Genomic DNA, 18,441 nt, shown 5'->3' on the forward strand with positions numbered 1-18,441 from the left:
ACGTGAAAAGGGCCTCCTTCCTTAGGAGAAGGACGTCGTCAGAGGAGCTGCTGGCTCAGAGAAGTTCCTTCCCGGGATTACAACCACTGCCAGCAAGGTCAAGACCCAGCAAATTGGAGGAAAAGCAAAACAAAACAAACCTTTATCCCTCTCCCCCGATTCCACGGGAAGAGAAAGAGTTCTGTAAGTCAGCTTTAAGACTAAGTACTTGGCCTGCAGTCAGGATGGTAAAATACTAAGTAGTGATAAAATTGAGTCATCATGCAAAGAATTTCGATTAAAAACTTGTCTCCCTGTTTCTGGCTCAAAGAGTATCAGAGGCACTTTTACAAACTGTGGATAAGAATGAATGTAAATTTTGATGCAACCTTTTTAGACGGCAACTTGGCAATGTCCATCAACCCTCTGACCAAGCAACATAATTGCTAGCAATTTATCCTAGAGATTTACAAGTTGCAACATGCACTGCAGCACTGTCTATAACAGCCCAAACAGAGAAAGCAACCTAAATGCCCACTAGTGAGGAGACTGGTTAAGCAGACTACGGGTTGTAAGCATCGCTGGAATTCTAGGGAGAGGGAGCTCACATGGAATGCTCCCCAGGGTACATTACTGAATAAAAACGTTGGGCACAGAGCAGTATGTATACTATGATCTCATTTCAACAAAGGTATGTTTTTTAGTGTATAAATGTACCTATATATGCATTAAAATTTTCTAGATGGATACCTAAAAACTGTTAATAGTTTCTTCTGTGGAATAGGGCTGGGGGAAGGGAAGAGAAAGAAAACAATTACTTATCGTATTATATCATTTAGAAATACCTGAATTTTTTTTAACCAGGCTGATATATATTGCCTGAACACATCTTTTAAAAATATATTAGAGATCTTTAATTTTTAAATTGCCTTTTAAAAAATAAAATCCATGTTCTTTTTTGTTAATTGCACATCTTGCTATTTTTGTACCTTGTTTCCTTCGTACACCCATCCCAGACTCTTCACACCAAAAGCAGCCTGGTTGGCGGAGACATCCAGACATGTGACAGGCTGCCCGTAGACATAATGGAGGGTTCTGGCAGAGTCTTCGGCTTTTAGCAGGTATACCAGATCTCCAGCAGTGGCTACTGCCACAGGATACCTTCCAGTATCTGGAACTATTTCAAGGTAGTCAACCTGTTAAAGAATAAGAGTCATTTTAGTCCTTCAGGTCTCGCCTACAATTCATCCTGACTTGCTCAAAAATACACAATTCCTCCTACACATCAATGAGAAGACCAGCAACCCAAGAGAAAAAGACGGGCCAAGGGCCAGTTCACAGGAAGTGAAACACAGTTGCTACACAAATGAAAAGATGCTCATCGTAAAAGAAACACAACACACTCCTAACAAGAGAAAAGGTGAAAATTCACCAAGATAGCATTTTCATCTGTCATATCAGTAAAGATCAATTAGTCTGATAAGACATTGGGCTGGAAGTGGAGGGGGGACAACCACATTTATGGATCCCATTAAGGTTGGTGGGATGTAATCTGGTCCAAAATCTGGGAACACTTAACACAATGTCAGATGTGCATACGCTCTGACACAGCAAGTCACTTCTAGGAATTTATTTACAAATAAACTCACATTTATGCAAAACGACTGTGTACAACGTTATTTGCTGTAGTACTATTTGGTCATAGCTAAAAACTAGAAAACCCTAAACATGCCTTACTAAGGGACTAATTAAATAACTTACAGTACATCCATGTATTGGAATACCATGTGGTCACAGAAAAAAGCAGGAAGACATCCTTTATAAACTCAAACAAACGGAGTCACCTCTAAGATAAATTTGGGGGAAAAAAGCAAGGTAACAGGATTCACAGCGTGCTACTGCGTGTAAAGGTGGGGCAGAGGAAGCCTGTGACACGCTTGTCTTGTACGTGCACAAATCTAACTAACAACGGCTGCCTTCAGGGAGGGAAATGAGTTGTGGGACAGAGTGGAAGGGAGATTCTCACTGTAAACCTTATTGTGTCTTTTAAATTCTGAACCACGAGGCTAGAATAACTATTCAAAAATAAAAGTTAGTTTTTCTTTTTTTCACAAGAAACTGAATAAATAAAATTCACTCAGTTGCAAATTAGCCAAAATCACATTTTAACATTTGTGCAAATAGCAAAAATGTGTTGCTAAAAGGTTAAGAGCATCCGAGTTACCTACTTTCTCCTGCTTTCAATGCCATCCTAGGGTAGGAAGGCCACTGCAAGCATTTTTATGCCACAGTCCTCCGGCTGCATTACTGCTACTACTTTCTCTAATCTGCATGGGTATGAGGAGCTGCCTTTAAGAATAATTTGCTTTCCTACGTTCGTAAGTGGCATGCTTCCCCCGAGTGCAGTTTACATCAGGTTTTGACCTCCCTGAGTAAATTCTGAGAGTACAAAAGCAGAAGGCAAGCCACCTATGTAATTATGAAAATCCATGGTTCCTGACAAGAAGCCAAACAAGTTCAAAGGCCTGAATCCTGAGAACTGTCCAGAAGCGCTTGAGACAGTAAACATCTGGGTGGCTCTGCTAACCCTAAGGACCCACAGTGTGAGTGGTGGTCCCACATCCCCAGCCGAGGGCCCATCGCGAAGGACGGCTGTTCTAGGCCAGTATTACAAACCTGGGAACACTGCCACTGTGATTCAGGGAGCCTGTCTGAGGAAGACAAAGATGGCCCAGCTACCCAGGCCAGGAGCTGCCTTTTCCAGAGAGAGTACATTCTGTGGCCAGCCCTTACCCAGGGTGAGAAATAATACATAAAGAGCGCTATAACACAGGCCTCCAGCAATGGCTGCTTCATTCCTCTCTCCCCCATCCTAAAAATCACTTCTTGCTTTCCTAAAATCAACATCCTCAGTCTAGCCATTTAATTCACCTTCATGCTGGATGTGTGATAGACCAAGAGGCTCAGACTGACTGCGGTTGTGCCATTTTCTGGGAACTGTAAACTACTTCAGAAAGCTTCCGGTCGGTGCCAGGATGCCACCTTATTGCCAAGGCCGGATTTGCACTTTCTGAGGGGACTCACGTCTCAAGTAATTGTCTGAGTTCATAAAGCTATTGTTGATCTACAGTGTTCTTTAGGCAGAAACCAAATAACAAGCACTATGTAGTTTTGAGAACAGACAGGAATATGGTACTTTCACATTTTTCTAATAAAACCCCAAGAGAAGAAGACAGCATCAGGCAGTTTTGAGAACACTACACTAGAACCGCAGAGGCTGAGCATTAAAGGGACAAGCAGCTTACAGAGGTGAAGCGGTGATGCCATGGCTTTTTAGTTATTCATGTCTAACAAGATTTTCACCAGGGGAAAAGGGAGAGGAACAGGATTTGTTCCAGGTCAGGCCATCAATTCATTATTCAGCGTTGGCTTTTCTGTTCACTCCCCCACCAGTGCCAAAATCAAGTTTGCTTTAAATTAAATCCAAATTCAGCACAGACAGATTTCAGCTCTTCCTTCTTACCACCAAATCATCTCCCACCATGCAAATGTTGAGGCTCATGTACAAGTGAACTCAGAAACAGGCTCTATTTAATGAACTAGTAAGGTTAACTGAGCTTCACACATGATGTCATGGAACACGGCTACCCGATTAACACTGACTTGAATCTATACTCACTCAAGAGTTACCCTTAATGCCAAGTGAGAAAATCTTCGGATGGAGAAAGTGTAGGATGGAAACTTTCTTTCCCACATAGCCTGTGATGGTACCACTGAGCTCATCTTCACTTACGTTATCAGGCCAGATCCTGATCTCAGATTTCCAGGGGTGAACGTCCTGTTAATGTGAAGGAGGCTGAGGACCACAGTGATGAGAAACTGCAGCCCCGATGTCAGCCTTGAGGTCAGAATCACAACTTCTTATCAGGGGCAAGTCAATTCACTGCTCCAAGACTTTATTGGCTTCTTGGTAAATGAGGAAAATAAAACTACTTATTTTGCAAGGCTGTTGTGAGATTTATGGACATAAGGCCCACAGAAAGCCCTGAGTGAATGGGCACTGCCAACATCATTACTATCTGTTTATATCAGACCCAGAGATTCTAAGAATGAAAAATAAAATGACCAGACTAAAAGCTCACCAGTTTCTGAACTTCAAATTCTGCAGCTATTTGCCAATATCCCTCCTCATTGGGGCATAACATTACGACATCAAAAGCAGAAGCTGTGGCAACAGTTGCATCTTCCTGGCTGAGGGCTAGTGCTTGTATTCTTGCATCATGCTCAAAACGATGAATAGGATACCTTCCAGTCCTTAGATCCCAAATATTAAGAAATCCTATGTAGAAAAAAAAATTCAGGTAACAATTTTAAATTCATTTAGTATGCATAATTATAAAATAATCATGCAACATAAAGAAAATTTAAAAGATAAATAATAAATTGGTAAAATTCTGCATCACATACAACAAAGAGCCTATTTCCTTAATATATAAAGAGCTTCTAAGATTCAATAAGAAAAAAGCAACTGAAAAGTGAGCAAAGGACATGAGCATGCTATGGTGTTCACAGAAAAAGAAACGCAGTTGACATATAAACATTTAAAAAATACAAAAATTCACTCACAATTAGAAAAATACAAATAAAAACTAAAATAGGATACTATTTTTCACCAAATTGACAAAGACAAAAAATTTCATAAAACATTTTGTTTTTGAGGATATGGGGAAACAGGCTTTCTCTTAAATTGTTCATAGGAGTGTGAACTATTTCACCTAACTCTGGAGGCAATTTGATAATATCTACCAAATCACAAATGTACATAGGATAGTTACTACGTTTTTAACTATGTCAAAAGATTGGAAGCTATCTAAATGTCCACCAATAGAGAAATACTTAAATAATGGTATCTCCATAGTTTGGAATTTAAATAAAATGAGCAATTAAAAGAGTCAGCCTTACACATGAGCTATATAAAATGATCAATAAAATATACTGTTAAATGAAAAAAGGAAGGACAGAATAGTGGTATAGTATGCTATGTTACTTTTGCATTTTAAAAAATGTACACACACACATACACACAAATGTATACACAGACTATCCTGGAAGGATACTTAAGAAACTTAACAATGAAAAAGAAATTGTTAAGAATTGTTAAGGCCTCTAAGGAAAGAAACCAGGGAAAAGGGACAAGAGTAGGAAAGAAATTTACTGTAACATCCCCTTGTATATTCTGAAAAATTTCCCCAAAATTATCCTTGCCAAAAAGATAAATTTTTAAAAAATGCTTTTATGAGAGAGATCTAAGAAGAATGGGAGGACATAATTGCTGAGTAGTTTTAACATATGGAGTTCTTAATTCAGTCTCTTATTTGTCCACTTATGCAACAAATAATTTTTTCTAGTTTTGTTAAAATATAATTGACACAGAACATTATATAAGCTTAAGGTGTACAACAGAATGATTTGATATATGTATATACTGTGAAATGATTACCATAATAAGTTTAGTTAACATCACCTCACATAGTTACAAATGTCCTTTTCCTTATGAGAACTTTTAAGATCTATTCTCTCAGCAACTTTCAAATATACAATACAGTATTATTAACTATAGTTGTCATGCTGTACATTACATCCCCAGAACTCATTTATTTTATAACTGGAAGTTTGTACCTTTTGAACACCTTCAACCAATTCCTCTACCCCTGGCAACCACAAATCTGATCTCTGTTTCTATGAGGTTTTTCTTTTTTTTAAGATTCCACATATAAGTGAGATCATACAGCATTTGTTTTTTTTCTCTTATCTCACTGAGCATAATGCCCTCAAGATCCATCTATGTTGTTGCAAATAGCAGAATTTCCTCCTTTGTTGTGGCTGAGTAGTGTTCCACTGTATACATACACCACATCTTCTTTATCCACTCATCTGTCAATGGACACTTGGGCTGTTTCCATGTCTTGGCTATTGTGAGTGAACACGAGGGTGCAGATATCTCTTCAACATAGTAATTTCATTTCTTTCAGATATATACCCAGAAGTCAAATTGCTGGATCACATCGTAGTTCTATTGTTAATTTTTTGAGGAAACTCCATACTGTTTTCCATAGTGGCTGCACCAATTTACATGCCCACTAACACTGCATGAGGGTTCCATTTTCTCCACATCCTCACCATTTGCTATCTCTTGTCTTTGATGATAGCCATTCTAAGAGGTGAAGTAACATGCAAGAAATTATTATTGAGCACTTTTTATATGCCAGGCACTGACCTAGTCACTAGCAACATCTGAAAACAGCCATTAACCTACATTCTAAGAGGTTCTTATAAGTATTTTACATCCCTCCTCACCACCACCTTCTTTCAGCCACAGTTAGCAGAGGTGTTTTATTTTGCATAGTCTAAAACACGAGCTTGACTATCCCAGACTTGTTAAAAACCACGATTTAGGGAATTCCCTGGCAGTCCAGTAGTTAGGACTCCACGCTTCCATTGCCGGGGGCCCGGGTTCAATCCCTGGTCGGGGAACTAAGATCCTGCAAGATGCATGGATGGAGCAGCCAAAAACAAAAAACAAAACCACCACGGGGGAGGGGTGAGATGTGACAGGGTGAGAGAGTGTCATGGACATATATACACTACCAAATGTAAAACAGATGGCTAGTGGGAAGCAGCCGCATAGCACAGGGAGATCAGCTCGGTGCTTTGTGACCACCTAGAGGGGTGGGATAGGGAGGGTGGGAGGGAGGGAGACGCAAGAGGGAAGAGATATGGGAACATATGTATATGTATAACTGATTCACTTTGTTATAAAGCAGAAACTAACACACCATTGTAAAGCAATTATACTTCAATAAAGATGTTTAAAAAAAAAACAAAAAAACCACCACGATTTACCCATATACTATACACCCTTCTCCCCAGCCCCTTGAATGCCGCTCCCCAGATGAATTCCTCTCACACACACTGGCTGTGTCTCCACCCTTCTCAAACTGTCTACAGCAATGATATCCAAGTGCAGCCCCCGGACAAGCAGCATCAGCCACACCTGGGGGCTTATTAGAAACGCAGGTTCTCGGGCAGCAAACTCTGGGATGCATGCCCAAGTTTGAGAACCAGTTGTCTGCAGGAACTTACACTTTTCTATCAGAAATATAAACTTTTCTGTATTTGGAAGGCCACTTATTCTTTTCTTGCCAAATAATTTCTTTTTACCACTCCCATCCACTAAGCTACCTTTTTACCCACAAAGATTTATTCAAGAAAATAATGACTTTCTGCATCATGCGGGATAATGTCCTGTTCCAATTCCAACTGATTTTATTTTCAAAAATCACTGAAAATAATTGTGTGCAGATAACACAGTCTGTGGTTGTTTGAGTTCAAATCCAGCTCCGCTGCTTGCTAGCTGAAGGCCTTGGGCAAGTTACTTAAAGCTGAGAGCCTGTTTTTTCATCTGTAAAACTGAAGGGAACATTACCCATTACACAGGACTGTTGGGCAGATTAAAGGAGATAAACCACACAAACTATTGGAGACAGACCAAGCATTTCTATATTTTTATGTATTCTATAGTGCCTGCCATGTTATAGAGCATATTTAATCTATTAATAACACTAATTTCCTCTCTATTGCCCATCCATAAATCCAGTCCTATTTCCTATAACTTTCTAAAATAAAGCTTTCACTTCTCATCTTTTTGCAATCCCTCTTCCCATTTTTCTTGTCTTGTACTTTGTCCTTAACAGTAAATGCTTTGAACTTAGGATCTTACTATAAGGTATCATTCATCACTAAATAAATACAGCGAGTCAGAAGAAAACAATACTTGTGGGTTGCTTTGCAAGCCTTTCAAACTGTCAGTAGACTACGTAGGTGATTACAAACAAAAGCAGAGCTTTCTTCAAGTTAAATGTTGCTTCAGATGTAAAACACAGTGCACTCTTCTAAGAATTATGATAAACTTGGGGGATAAGCAGATTGCAAAAGGCTCCACAACACATTCCTCTGGCAAATATTTTAGCTAATTCTTTCCATTTCGACTCAGAAGAAGCAGATACACTGCAAAAAATGCCAATGACTCTACACATTAAATAGGAGACAGGCACATTCCAGGATGTGCCTCTTCCAAATAGGCCTGCACTGCATTTGTTTGCAGACATTACAATAAAACAGTAAAGCAACCACTATTGCATGAAGCCTCTGAGTGTTCCATCACTTGTCTCCTCTCCTTCAGCGCTAACTTCCATCTTGGGAAGAGCATCATTATCTTCGTTTGACAAAACAGAAGAAACAGAAGCTCTGAGTGGTTCAACAACTGGTCCAAAGCCACTTGGTACGTGAGGCGGCTGGGCTGGAAGTTAGCTAGGAAGCGCAGGATGAGCGGCTGCATTTACAAGTGCATAAAGTAACCATGAGCTCCATGAGTAATCGACATAAACTTAACCTCTGTTCTGCCAAGTGTGGAAGTTATTCAACCACAGCTCACTCGAAGCACACATGGAGTTTATCTATAAACACATTTTTCATTACTAATCAAGCACTAGTTTTGTTGGCATCGTTTCCCCAACAGAATTGTATGCAACAAAATACCCTTTACCACAAGGTTGCAGAGCTATTCTAAGAAGGGTCTTTTTAGAAAATATCTTCTAGGTGCCATCCATTTAATGGTCACATCCTTCTCTTCTGAATGCCTGTTGTGTCATCATCTTTGTCCGTCTTCTCTACTGCAGCTATTAAGTGTATAACTCGGCCAGATCCCCACTTGTCATCAGTGCCACTATCGTTTGCACAGTCCTCCAAGATCACTTTTAGGTGCATTAACATTTAGGATTGTTGTGTCCTCTTGATGAAGTGACCCTGTATTACATGAAATGTCCCTCTTTGTGTTATGTTCTTTGCTCTGAAATCCACTTTGATATTGATATAGTCACTCCAACTTTCTTTTGGTTAGTGTCAGCATGCTATGTGTTTTTCTGTCCTTTCACTTTGCGTTGTGTCTTTATATCTAAAGTGGGTTTCTTGTAGACGGCATTTAACTGATCTTGCTTTTAACTGGGGTATTTAGACTACTTACCTTTAATGTGATTCTTGGTAAGGATGGGTTTAATCTACCATTTTGCTGCTTGTTTTCTATTTGTCCCATTTGTTCTTTGCTCCCTTTCCCCCTCTTTTTCTGCCTTCTTTTGGACTGAGTATTTGGATTAATTATGTGTTTATTTCATTTTAATTCCTTTGTTGGTTTATTAGCCAAAACTCTTTGTGTTTATTTTAGTTGTTGCTTTAGGTTTTTAGCACCCATCTGTAACTACCAGTCTACCTTCAAGCGATATTACACCACTTCACATACAGTGAAGCAGCGTACTTCCATTTCCTCCCTCCCAGCCTCTCTGCTACTGTTGCCACACTTTTTATTTCTACTGTATGTTATAAACCCCACATACATTGTTATTATTTTTGCATAAGCAGGCAATTGTCTTTTAAAGAGAAATAACAGGGCTTCCCTGGTGGTGCAGTGGTTGAGAATCTGCCTGCCAATGCAGGGGACACGGGTTCGAGCCCTGGTCTGGGAAGATCCCACATGCCGCGGAGCGACTGGGCCCGTGAGCCACAACTACTGAGCCTGCGCGTCTGGAGCCTGTGCTCCGCAACAGGAGGGGCCGCGATAGTGAGAGGCCTGCGCACCGCGATGAAGAATGGCCCCCACTTGCCGCAACTGGAGAAAGCCCTCACACAGAAACGAAGACCCAACACAGCCATAAATAAATAAATAAATAAATAAAATATTTTAAAAAATAAATAAATAAAAAAATAAAGAGAAATAACAAAAAAAGCCATTTATATTTACCCATGTAATTACCACTTCTACTGCTCTTCCGCTTACCACTTTTAACATTATTAAATCCTGCAGCTTTTGCAAGATGTGCAATTTCACTTTGCAACTGTGTTGTTGGATATTTGACCCCAAGACACATGAGCAAGGTGAGCAGGAACAGACACAGCAGCTAACAGGACAGATGCTTGAGTGAAAGCTAATTGTATAAAAGGTCATTTTATTATTTAATATAGTTATATCATGCTACTTTTACAACCTCAGAACTGCAGGGGCTTGAACAGTGAATACTTGAATTATAAGAATGTTTTATAATATTGTAGTGGATTATTATCCATGTTAACCAATATTTAGCCAAAAAGTTATTCAACAATACATTCAACAGGTATTTGAGCCCCTGCCTTTCTAAGCACTGGGGAAACTGCAGTGAATAAAACAAAATAAAACAAAAAAGTCCCTGACCGCATGGAGCTGACATTCTAGTGGCATCAGCAAGCATCCTGTTTGCGGGCATACAGGAGGGATATGATCTCTGTTCTCACAAAGTTCTCACTGCAGAAAGACATGTTACAGTCATGAAAATATAACAAAAATATAAAAGGTATATATACAAACTGCAATGGGACAATGGCTAAGCTTAACAATGGATAAGTCCTATTGTCAAACTATTTTAAGATTCCCAAAAAGGAGCAGCTAACTTATGCAGACATTTCAAGTTGAACTGGGTTCACATACATTGCACAATATTAGTCAATACCTATCAGAGCCAAATAAATTTCCTTCCTAAACAGGTGATGATTTTAAAAATTTGATGTAAATTCATTTGAAAGGCCAAGTTTTATCATATTGCAGACACAGCACTAATACGGATTTGGCTCCTAGTACTGGGTGGATTTCTGCAGTGGCAGGATTGTGTCCTTTTTCTGCTACATTTCCTACAGAGTGACTTCACAGTACTGAAAGTGGCTGAACATCAATAAAGGTTTGCTGAATGTTTGTCTTATGTTTTAGCAATGGAACATTTGGTTGTAAGAAACAAATCCACTGAAACTGGTTTAAATACAAAAGGAAACAGACTGAAAAGGAACAAGGTTATTTCATGGAACCCAAGGGCAGGAAATATAGCTGGACAGTAAAAGGGATCAGAACCGGAAGTAGGAAAACATTCAGCTCAAGGTAGTACATCTCTTGCTGCACCATACATCTTGCCTCTGCTTCTCTCTGTAACTGTGCGTCCCTCTCTCTCTACACAAAGCAGCTTTCTCTATTCCCCACTTCACAAGGTCTTCTACTCCAAGCACACAATTGAGACTGAAAATCTGCAGCCCAAATGGTTCAGCCAAGAACATGAATCAGCTGCCCCCAGGCCTGAGGTCCCCATCCTTGTCTACTCAGCTGATGTCAAAAGACCAACTCAAATTCTATGAATATGTCCACTTCTAGAGGGGCTTCAGAGCAAGGAGACACCCCAAAAGGTGTCTACCACCTTTATCCTGTATGCTAGGCCAAGGAGAAACAAGAGAAAACTTCTCAGCAAATGCAAAGGGAGCTTCTGTGTGGTTCCTCAGTAGTGACTTAGTAAACAGGTCATTGCCATCATTCCCTGAACCAGGCATAAATAACCCTCAGCGGATGCCCACACCGGGAAAGCTGAAAGGAGACCAGATGTCTGTCTTTCTCCATGACAAAACCTCAATGGCTGCATAAAAGATGTTTACCTCTGAGCTAGTGCTGGGATCACAATACTGTTCCATTCATGAGAAAAATGAAAAGGACACAGGCAAAAAAAAAAGGGTCTCTCAAAAAAGGCGGAAGACCACAATGAGTGAGGGCCATCGGCCCAATAAAGTAGACAGGAGTAGGGCTTGGCAGTCCCACTGCTCTCTGGGCTCAGGGCCCTCCACCTTGACAAGCAGCACCAGGGCTGCAGGAACTCTGAGTTCACTCTAGCCTAGGAACAGTCATTAAGGGGGAGATGAGTAACGATGGCCAGTCTTTGGGGGAGACATAAAGTCTGCTCAGCAGCTGTGGATGGGCACCCATGCCAGTCTGCAGCATGCCCCTTCCACCTCCCAAAGGAGGCCAGCCAGAGTGTGGTAATGAAACTGCACATAGTGGAAATGGGATCTAAATGAGTTTAAACTGATTTATGTTAGCTATTGTAAAGATTATTCAATATCAGGAAAGTGCTACCACTGTGAAATAATGTCGACAATCCTTAAGACCTCCACCTAATGGTACTTGCACAGAATATTTATATTCCTCGTCATAGGAACAAGGACCACAATGGATACCATTTTTGTTTTATTAGGGATGCATATTTAAATTAATCTGCTATTTGCCTAAACAATTAGCTGCTTCTGTTTGCATGCACAAAGCCAAAACTGCAATTAGGCTTCCATCAAAAAGATAAGTCCCAACTAAAACTGTCCCAGTGGAATCATAAGAGCTCAGGGCAGAACTTCCCAAAATTGCTTTTTAGCATAATGGTAATTATGTTAATTGCTTGAAAGGTAAATAACTGCTGAACTGGTTTTGGAAAAAGACAATTGGTATTATCCCTCCCCTCTGATCTTTTTCATGCACCATTAAATTTAAAACAGGTCAACAGTTTAGAAAGTCATAGACTGGTCACTTATTGAACTGCAGAGTTTGTCTTGTGGTCTTTCGCACTTTTTTTTTTTTTTTTAATTTATTTATTTATTTATTTTTGGCTGAGTTGGGTCTTCCCTGCTGCGCGCAGGCTTTCCCTAGTTGTGGCGAGCGGGGGCTACTCTTTCTTGCGGTGCGCGGGCTTCTCATTGAGGTGGCTTCTCTTGTTGCGGAGCTCGGGCTCTATTTGCACGGGCTTCAGTAGTTGTGGCACATGGGCTTAGTTGCTCTGCAGCATGTGGGATCTTCCCAGACCAGGGCTCGAACCCATGTCCCCTGCACTGGCAGGCAGATTCTTAACCACTGCCCAACCAGGGAAGTCCCATCGCGCTTTCTTGATCAGAACTTATTTTAGGGCTTCCCTGGTGGCGCAGTGGTTGAGAATCTGCCTGCTAATGCAGGGGACACGGGTTCGAGCCCTGGTCTGGGAAGATCCCACATGCCGCGGAGCAACTGGGCCCGTGAGCCACAACTGCTGAGCCTGCGCGTCTGGAGCCTGTGCCCCGCAACGGGAGGGGCCGCGATAGTGAGAGGCCCGCGCACCGCGATGAAGAGTGGTCCCTGCACCACGATGAAGAGTGGCCCCCGCTTGCCGCAACTAGAGAAAGCCCTCACACGAAACGAAGACCCAACACAGCTAAAATAAATAAATAAATAAATAAATAAATAAATAAATAACGTAGCTATTAAAAAAAATTATAAAAAAAAAAAAAAAGAACTTATTTTAGCCATGAGCTCCTGTTCACTTGAGCTCGCACAATAAACACCTGAGGCTTGGTCTCAGCTTCATAATAATTAAGTAGACAGGATCAACTAACTGCAGTTCAGAGACACTGAGTGAAGCTGACTATTCATAAAGACAGCTGGCAATCTCAGTGTCCACCATGTAAATAAACACTTGCCTATAAGAAATTAACGAGGAGTCAAAGGAAATTCTACCATGAGAAAAAGCATCTTAACAGAAATTTAAAATACACCCATACAGGTCGTAGGTGATCAGTAAGTGTTCCCTGCTCTTCCCTGTATGTCAGAGGAGGAGCCATGCAAGAAAGCCAATCCTGCAGATCTCTGGCCGACAGAAAATAGGCATATTTTTACTACAGTGTAAACCTGGGGCAAACAGGGGCCCAGGGCAGGCCACCTCCCAGCCCTGAGGAGGCTGGCCAAGTGCATCTGTGTGTGTGGGGTGGGGGGGATGCTTCTGACCCAGGACGGGGTGAGGAGGGACTTGGGCCCCACCCAGTCCAGGGGCCCTGATATTTGCCCTTCAGGCACTGCTCTCAGCCCAAATATTTAGAGGTTCGCCTGCTGAGTTTCTCCTTGGCCCACGGCAGCCATGGGAGTGATGACTGTGGGGGGCCTGGGGTGTGTGTGTGTGTGTGTGTGTGTGTGTGTGTGTGATGCAGTAACCAAAAATAGCTTTGACGAAGCTTGGACCAGGCTGGGAAAGTGGGAAGAGCTGGGAGAGGGGAGGGTCAGGAGGCAGCCAAGCGCAAGTCCCAGTAGTAACATTTTTGGTGGGACTGGGGTTCACTGATATAGAAGCTTCTCATAAACCCACAGCTGAATGACTGCTTTCCCTCTTGCATGTCTCATGTCTAAGCGTAAGGCGCTCCTTGTAACCAGTTGCGTAAAATACCTGCATCACGGGCACGTGTTAAAGAATCTGTGTGTTAAAGAGACGTGTGCTGAAGAAACCAATTGTTAAAGAGATTTTCAAGGATGCTTCAAGGGTTATTTCTTTGGGCTTCTTCATGTCTGATTCATGTATTAAATCGGGCATTTAGAAAAAAAAAATAAATAAATAAATATACCCATAGCTCTCACTAAACGTGTACCTCTTCACTCATTAAGTCTACACAACATCACTATGAAATGTAAGCCAGAGATGTAAGCGGCGTAAAGTCTGAGAGGACAAAACAAGTTCTGCTTTCATGGGAGAAGAGGCCAGTAGGACATTAAAATCAGCATAAACAAGGGACATAAAAAGAAGGGCTAAATCATGGAGGGTCTTGAAAAAGAAGAAACTAAATGAAATTGATCTCTCACCTAGATGCTGCATCCACTGTGCATGTCAACCTCAACATCCCAGCTGAACAGAGCTCTAAAGCTGAACTCTGTTGCTTATGGCGGAAAAACAATACATATGAAGTATTCTGGAAGCTGCATTCCAGACTGACAAGGGAATGTGAATGGGCTTGTGGACCAATGAAGTGACTGGTTAGTGCATAAGCAAAGGAACGACCAGACATAAGATCACCAAAGCCGAAACTGAGTCAAGAAGGGGGAAAGATGAATATATTTAGTAGTCTCAAGTTCAAAGCAGAAAGAAAGAACATTCTAAAAAGGAAAATCAAAAACAAAGAGACAGTAAATTGAAAAGGAGGCAACTGATATAGTGTAGGAATACGACAATGTGACTAAACAGAAGCATTTACAGTTAGCAACGTCAAAGGAAAAACAGATGGATGGGGAAGAATTTGGACCAGCTCTTCTGTAAGGGGAAGCGCAGAGACGGCAGACGGTGCGCGGAAGACATCGTTGAGCACACAGCACCACTCCAGCCAGTTCTCTCCTGCACTCTAAGTACTAAGCGAGGTAAACAACATAGAGTACCTCTGGAAGACTACATCAGACGCTGGCAGTGGTCAACGCCTCTAGAGAAGAGAGGGGGTGACTGGGGGGAACCAGGACCTGGTAGCCGTAGGGAGAGAAAGAACGCTTTTCTACTACATGTTTTTTCTACATGTAATACTACATCAAACAATTTGTTATAATTTGCACACATATCTTTATAAATATTAATTTTATCAGTGACGAGAAATCTTTATTATTTTTCCCAATCACAATCCACATAATTTTATAATTAATATTTAACACGGATATACAAAATTAAATTAAAAACTCAAATTCTACTTCCGATTCATTGATGGGTTAAAGTGAATTAAACTCCAAAGGAAAGGGCTTCCCTTGTGGCACAGTGGTTAGGAGTCCGCCTGCCAATGCAGGGGACATAGGTTCGAGCCCTGGTCCTGGAAGATTCCACATGCCACAGAGCAACTAGGCCCGTGCGCCACAACTACTGAGCCTGCTCTCTAGAGCCCGCGAGCCACAACTGCTGAGCCCGCATGCCACAACTACTGAAGCCCGCGTGCCTAGAGCCCGTGTTCCGCAACAGGAGAGGCCACCACAATGAGAAGCCCACACACCGCTGCAAGGAGTGGCCCCTGCTCGCCGCAACTAAAGGGAGCCTGCGCGCAGCAGGGAAGACCCAATGCAGCCAAAAATGAATAAATAAAATAAATTAAAAAAAAAAAAAAAACTCCAAAGGAATCCAATCGGTAACATCACCACCACTTCTCCTGGATCAGGCTGGCACAGGGCCTGGGCCAGGACTGGCATTCAGTAAGTCTTAGCCTCCTTGTTCTTTTTCTTTTTAAAACTACTGTTTACTGCTAACAGGAAAATATGTCTGTCTTCAAAAATAGCTCCACTCATATGTTGAGTGATATAACTGTATAATATTTAGAAACCTGTGTAATTTAAAAGCAATGCTGGTAACTACTGAAGCTGAGGGACAAGGATATGGGGGCTCATCATACTATTCTCTCCACTTCTGCATATTTTGAATTTTCCATAATAAAATGGTTTTAAAAAATAATTTGAAAGGCTATCCCTAACAAAAGTAAAAACATTTTTTTTTTTTTTTTAAATTTTATTTATTTACTTATTTATTTTTGGCTGTGTTGGATCTTCGTTTCTGTGCGAGGGCTTTCTCTAGTTGCGGCAAGTGGGGGCTACTCTTCATTGCGGTGCGCGGGCCTCTTATTATCGCGGCCTCTCTTGTTGCGGAACACAGACTCCAGATGCGCAGGCTCAGTAATTGTGGCTCACGGGCCTAGTCGCTCCGTGGCATGTGGGATCTTCCCAGACCAGGGCTCGAACCCGTGTCCCCTGCATTGGCAGGCAGACTCCCAACCACTGCACCACCAGGGAAGCCCAAGTAAAAACATTTTAACTTGTATCTTACAAATGTTTTCAGTAGCTGCCCTGAAAACTAAGTGACTTCTCAATTAGGATGGATTTACAATGAAAGTTCTAATGATAACACTAGAGGATTTTTACATCTATGTTCATGAGGACTATCAATCTGTAGTATACTTGTTATCATATATTAGTTATTATTTTTTCTTCTTTAGTCTTGATAGGTAATGGCTGGCCTCACAAGCTGAGTTGAGAAGTGTTCCTCTTAGTCTATTTTATGGAAGTGTGTAGAATTGGTATTATTTCTTCCTTAAGTGTCTGGTAGAATTCACCAGTAAAGCCATTTGGCTTGCAGTCTTCTTTGTGGAAACTTCTAAATTACAAATTCAATTTCTTTAATGGAAATACAGCTATTCATGTTTTACAGTTCTTATTAAGTGAACTTAGGTAGTTTGTTTTTCAAAAAATCAATTTATCCATTTTATCTAACTGGTTGAATTTATTGGCATAAAGTTGTTCATAATAGTCCACTGTAACTTTTTAATATCTATAGGATCTGTAGTGATGTCCCCTCTTACATTCCTGATGTGGGTAATTCATTTCTTTTCTCTTTTTTTTCCTGATTAATCTGGTTAGGGTTTGTCAATTCGATCAAAATTTTCAAAGGAACAGTTGTCCATTTCATTGATTTTCCTCTATTGTTTTTTTCTCTATTCTACTTCATTGATTTCTGCCCTTATCTTTATTACTTTATTCCTTCTGCTTATTTTGTTTAACTTTCTCCTTTTTCTAGTTTAAGGTGAAAAGCTATACTGTTGATTTGAGACTTTCTCTTTTCTAGTATAAGCACTTAATGCTATAAATTTCCCTCTAAGCATTGCCTTAGCTACATCCCATATACTGATATACTGTTTCTAATTTTCATTCAGTTCAAAATTTATGCATCATGCTATGTTTAAAAATTTATTAAAAATCAGTGCTCAATATATACGGAATCTAAAAAAATGGTTCTAATGAACCTAGGGGCAGGACAGTAATAAAGATGCAGACGTAGAGAATGGACTTGAGGATACGAAGGGGGAAGGGTAAGCTGGGACGAAGTGAGAGAGTAGCACTGACATATATATATACTACCAAATGTAAAATATATAGCTAGTGGGAAGCAGCTGCATCATATAGGGAGATCAGCTCGGTGCTCTGTGACCACCAAGAGGGGTGGGATAAGGAGGGTGGGAGGGAGATGCAAGAGGGAGGGGATATGGGGATATATGTATACATATAGCTGATTCACTTTGTTATACCGCAGAAACTAACACAACATTGTAAAGCGATTATACTCCAGTAAAGATGTTAAAAAAAAAAAATCAGCGTTCAATATACACTATGGAATATTAGCCATAAAAAGGAACGAAAATGAGTTATTTTTAGTGAGGTGGATGGACCTAGAGTCTGTCATACAGAGTGAAGTAAGTCAGGAAGAGAAAAACAAATACCGTATGCTAACGCATATATATGGAATCTAGAAAACTGGTACTGATGAACCTAGTGGTAGGGTAGGAATAAAGATACAGACGCTGAGAACAGACTTGAGGATACAGTGGGGGAAGGGGAGGCTGGGACACAGTGAGAGAGTAGCACTGACATATATACACTACCAAATGTAAAATAGATAGCTAGTGGGAAGCTGCTGCATAGCACAGGGAGATCAGCTCGGTGCTTTGTGATGACCTAGAGGGGTGGGATAGGGCGGGTGGGAGGGAGGCTCAAGAGGGAGGGGATATGGGGATATATGTATGCATACAGCTGATTCACTTTCTTGTACAGCAGAATCTAACACAACATTGTAAAGCGATCATACTCCAATAAAGATGTATTAAAAAAAAAAATCAGTGTTCAGTAAAACCACCCCCCAATTAACCAAAGGATTAACACCAAACCTTGTATCATAAATGCAATGTGCCACTGTTTTCTGCATGATAAAACTATTT

At 40.8% G+C, this 18,441-nt stretch overlaps 1 protein-coding gene across 1 annotated transcript in view; it reads right to left on the reverse strand.

Moving 5' to 3' along the window:
* Positions 1–18,441, reverse strand: part of FBXW8 (F-box and WD repeat domain containing 8) — a 124,250-nt gene that overhangs the window by 50,905 nt on the left and 54,904 nt on the right. The window contains exons 6-7 of the mRNA XM_059895544.1: positions 4,122–4,318; positions 969–1,175 (exon numbers count right to left, since the gene is read on the reverse strand). Of these exons, the coding sequence (XP_059751527.1) occupies positions 969–1,175; positions 4,122–4,318 (404 nt within the window). The remainder of the gene's footprint in view (positions 1–968; positions 1,176–4,121; positions 4,319–18,441) is intronic.

The sequence above is a fragment of the Balaenoptera ricei genome, chromosome 14 (assembly GCF_028023285.1).
Source record: "Balaenoptera ricei isolate mBalRic1 chromosome 14, mBalRic1.hap2, whole genome shotgun sequence".
Classification (NCBI taxonomy): domain Eukaryota; kingdom Metazoa; phylum Chordata; class Mammalia; order Artiodactyla; family Balaenopteridae; genus Balaenoptera; species Balaenoptera ricei.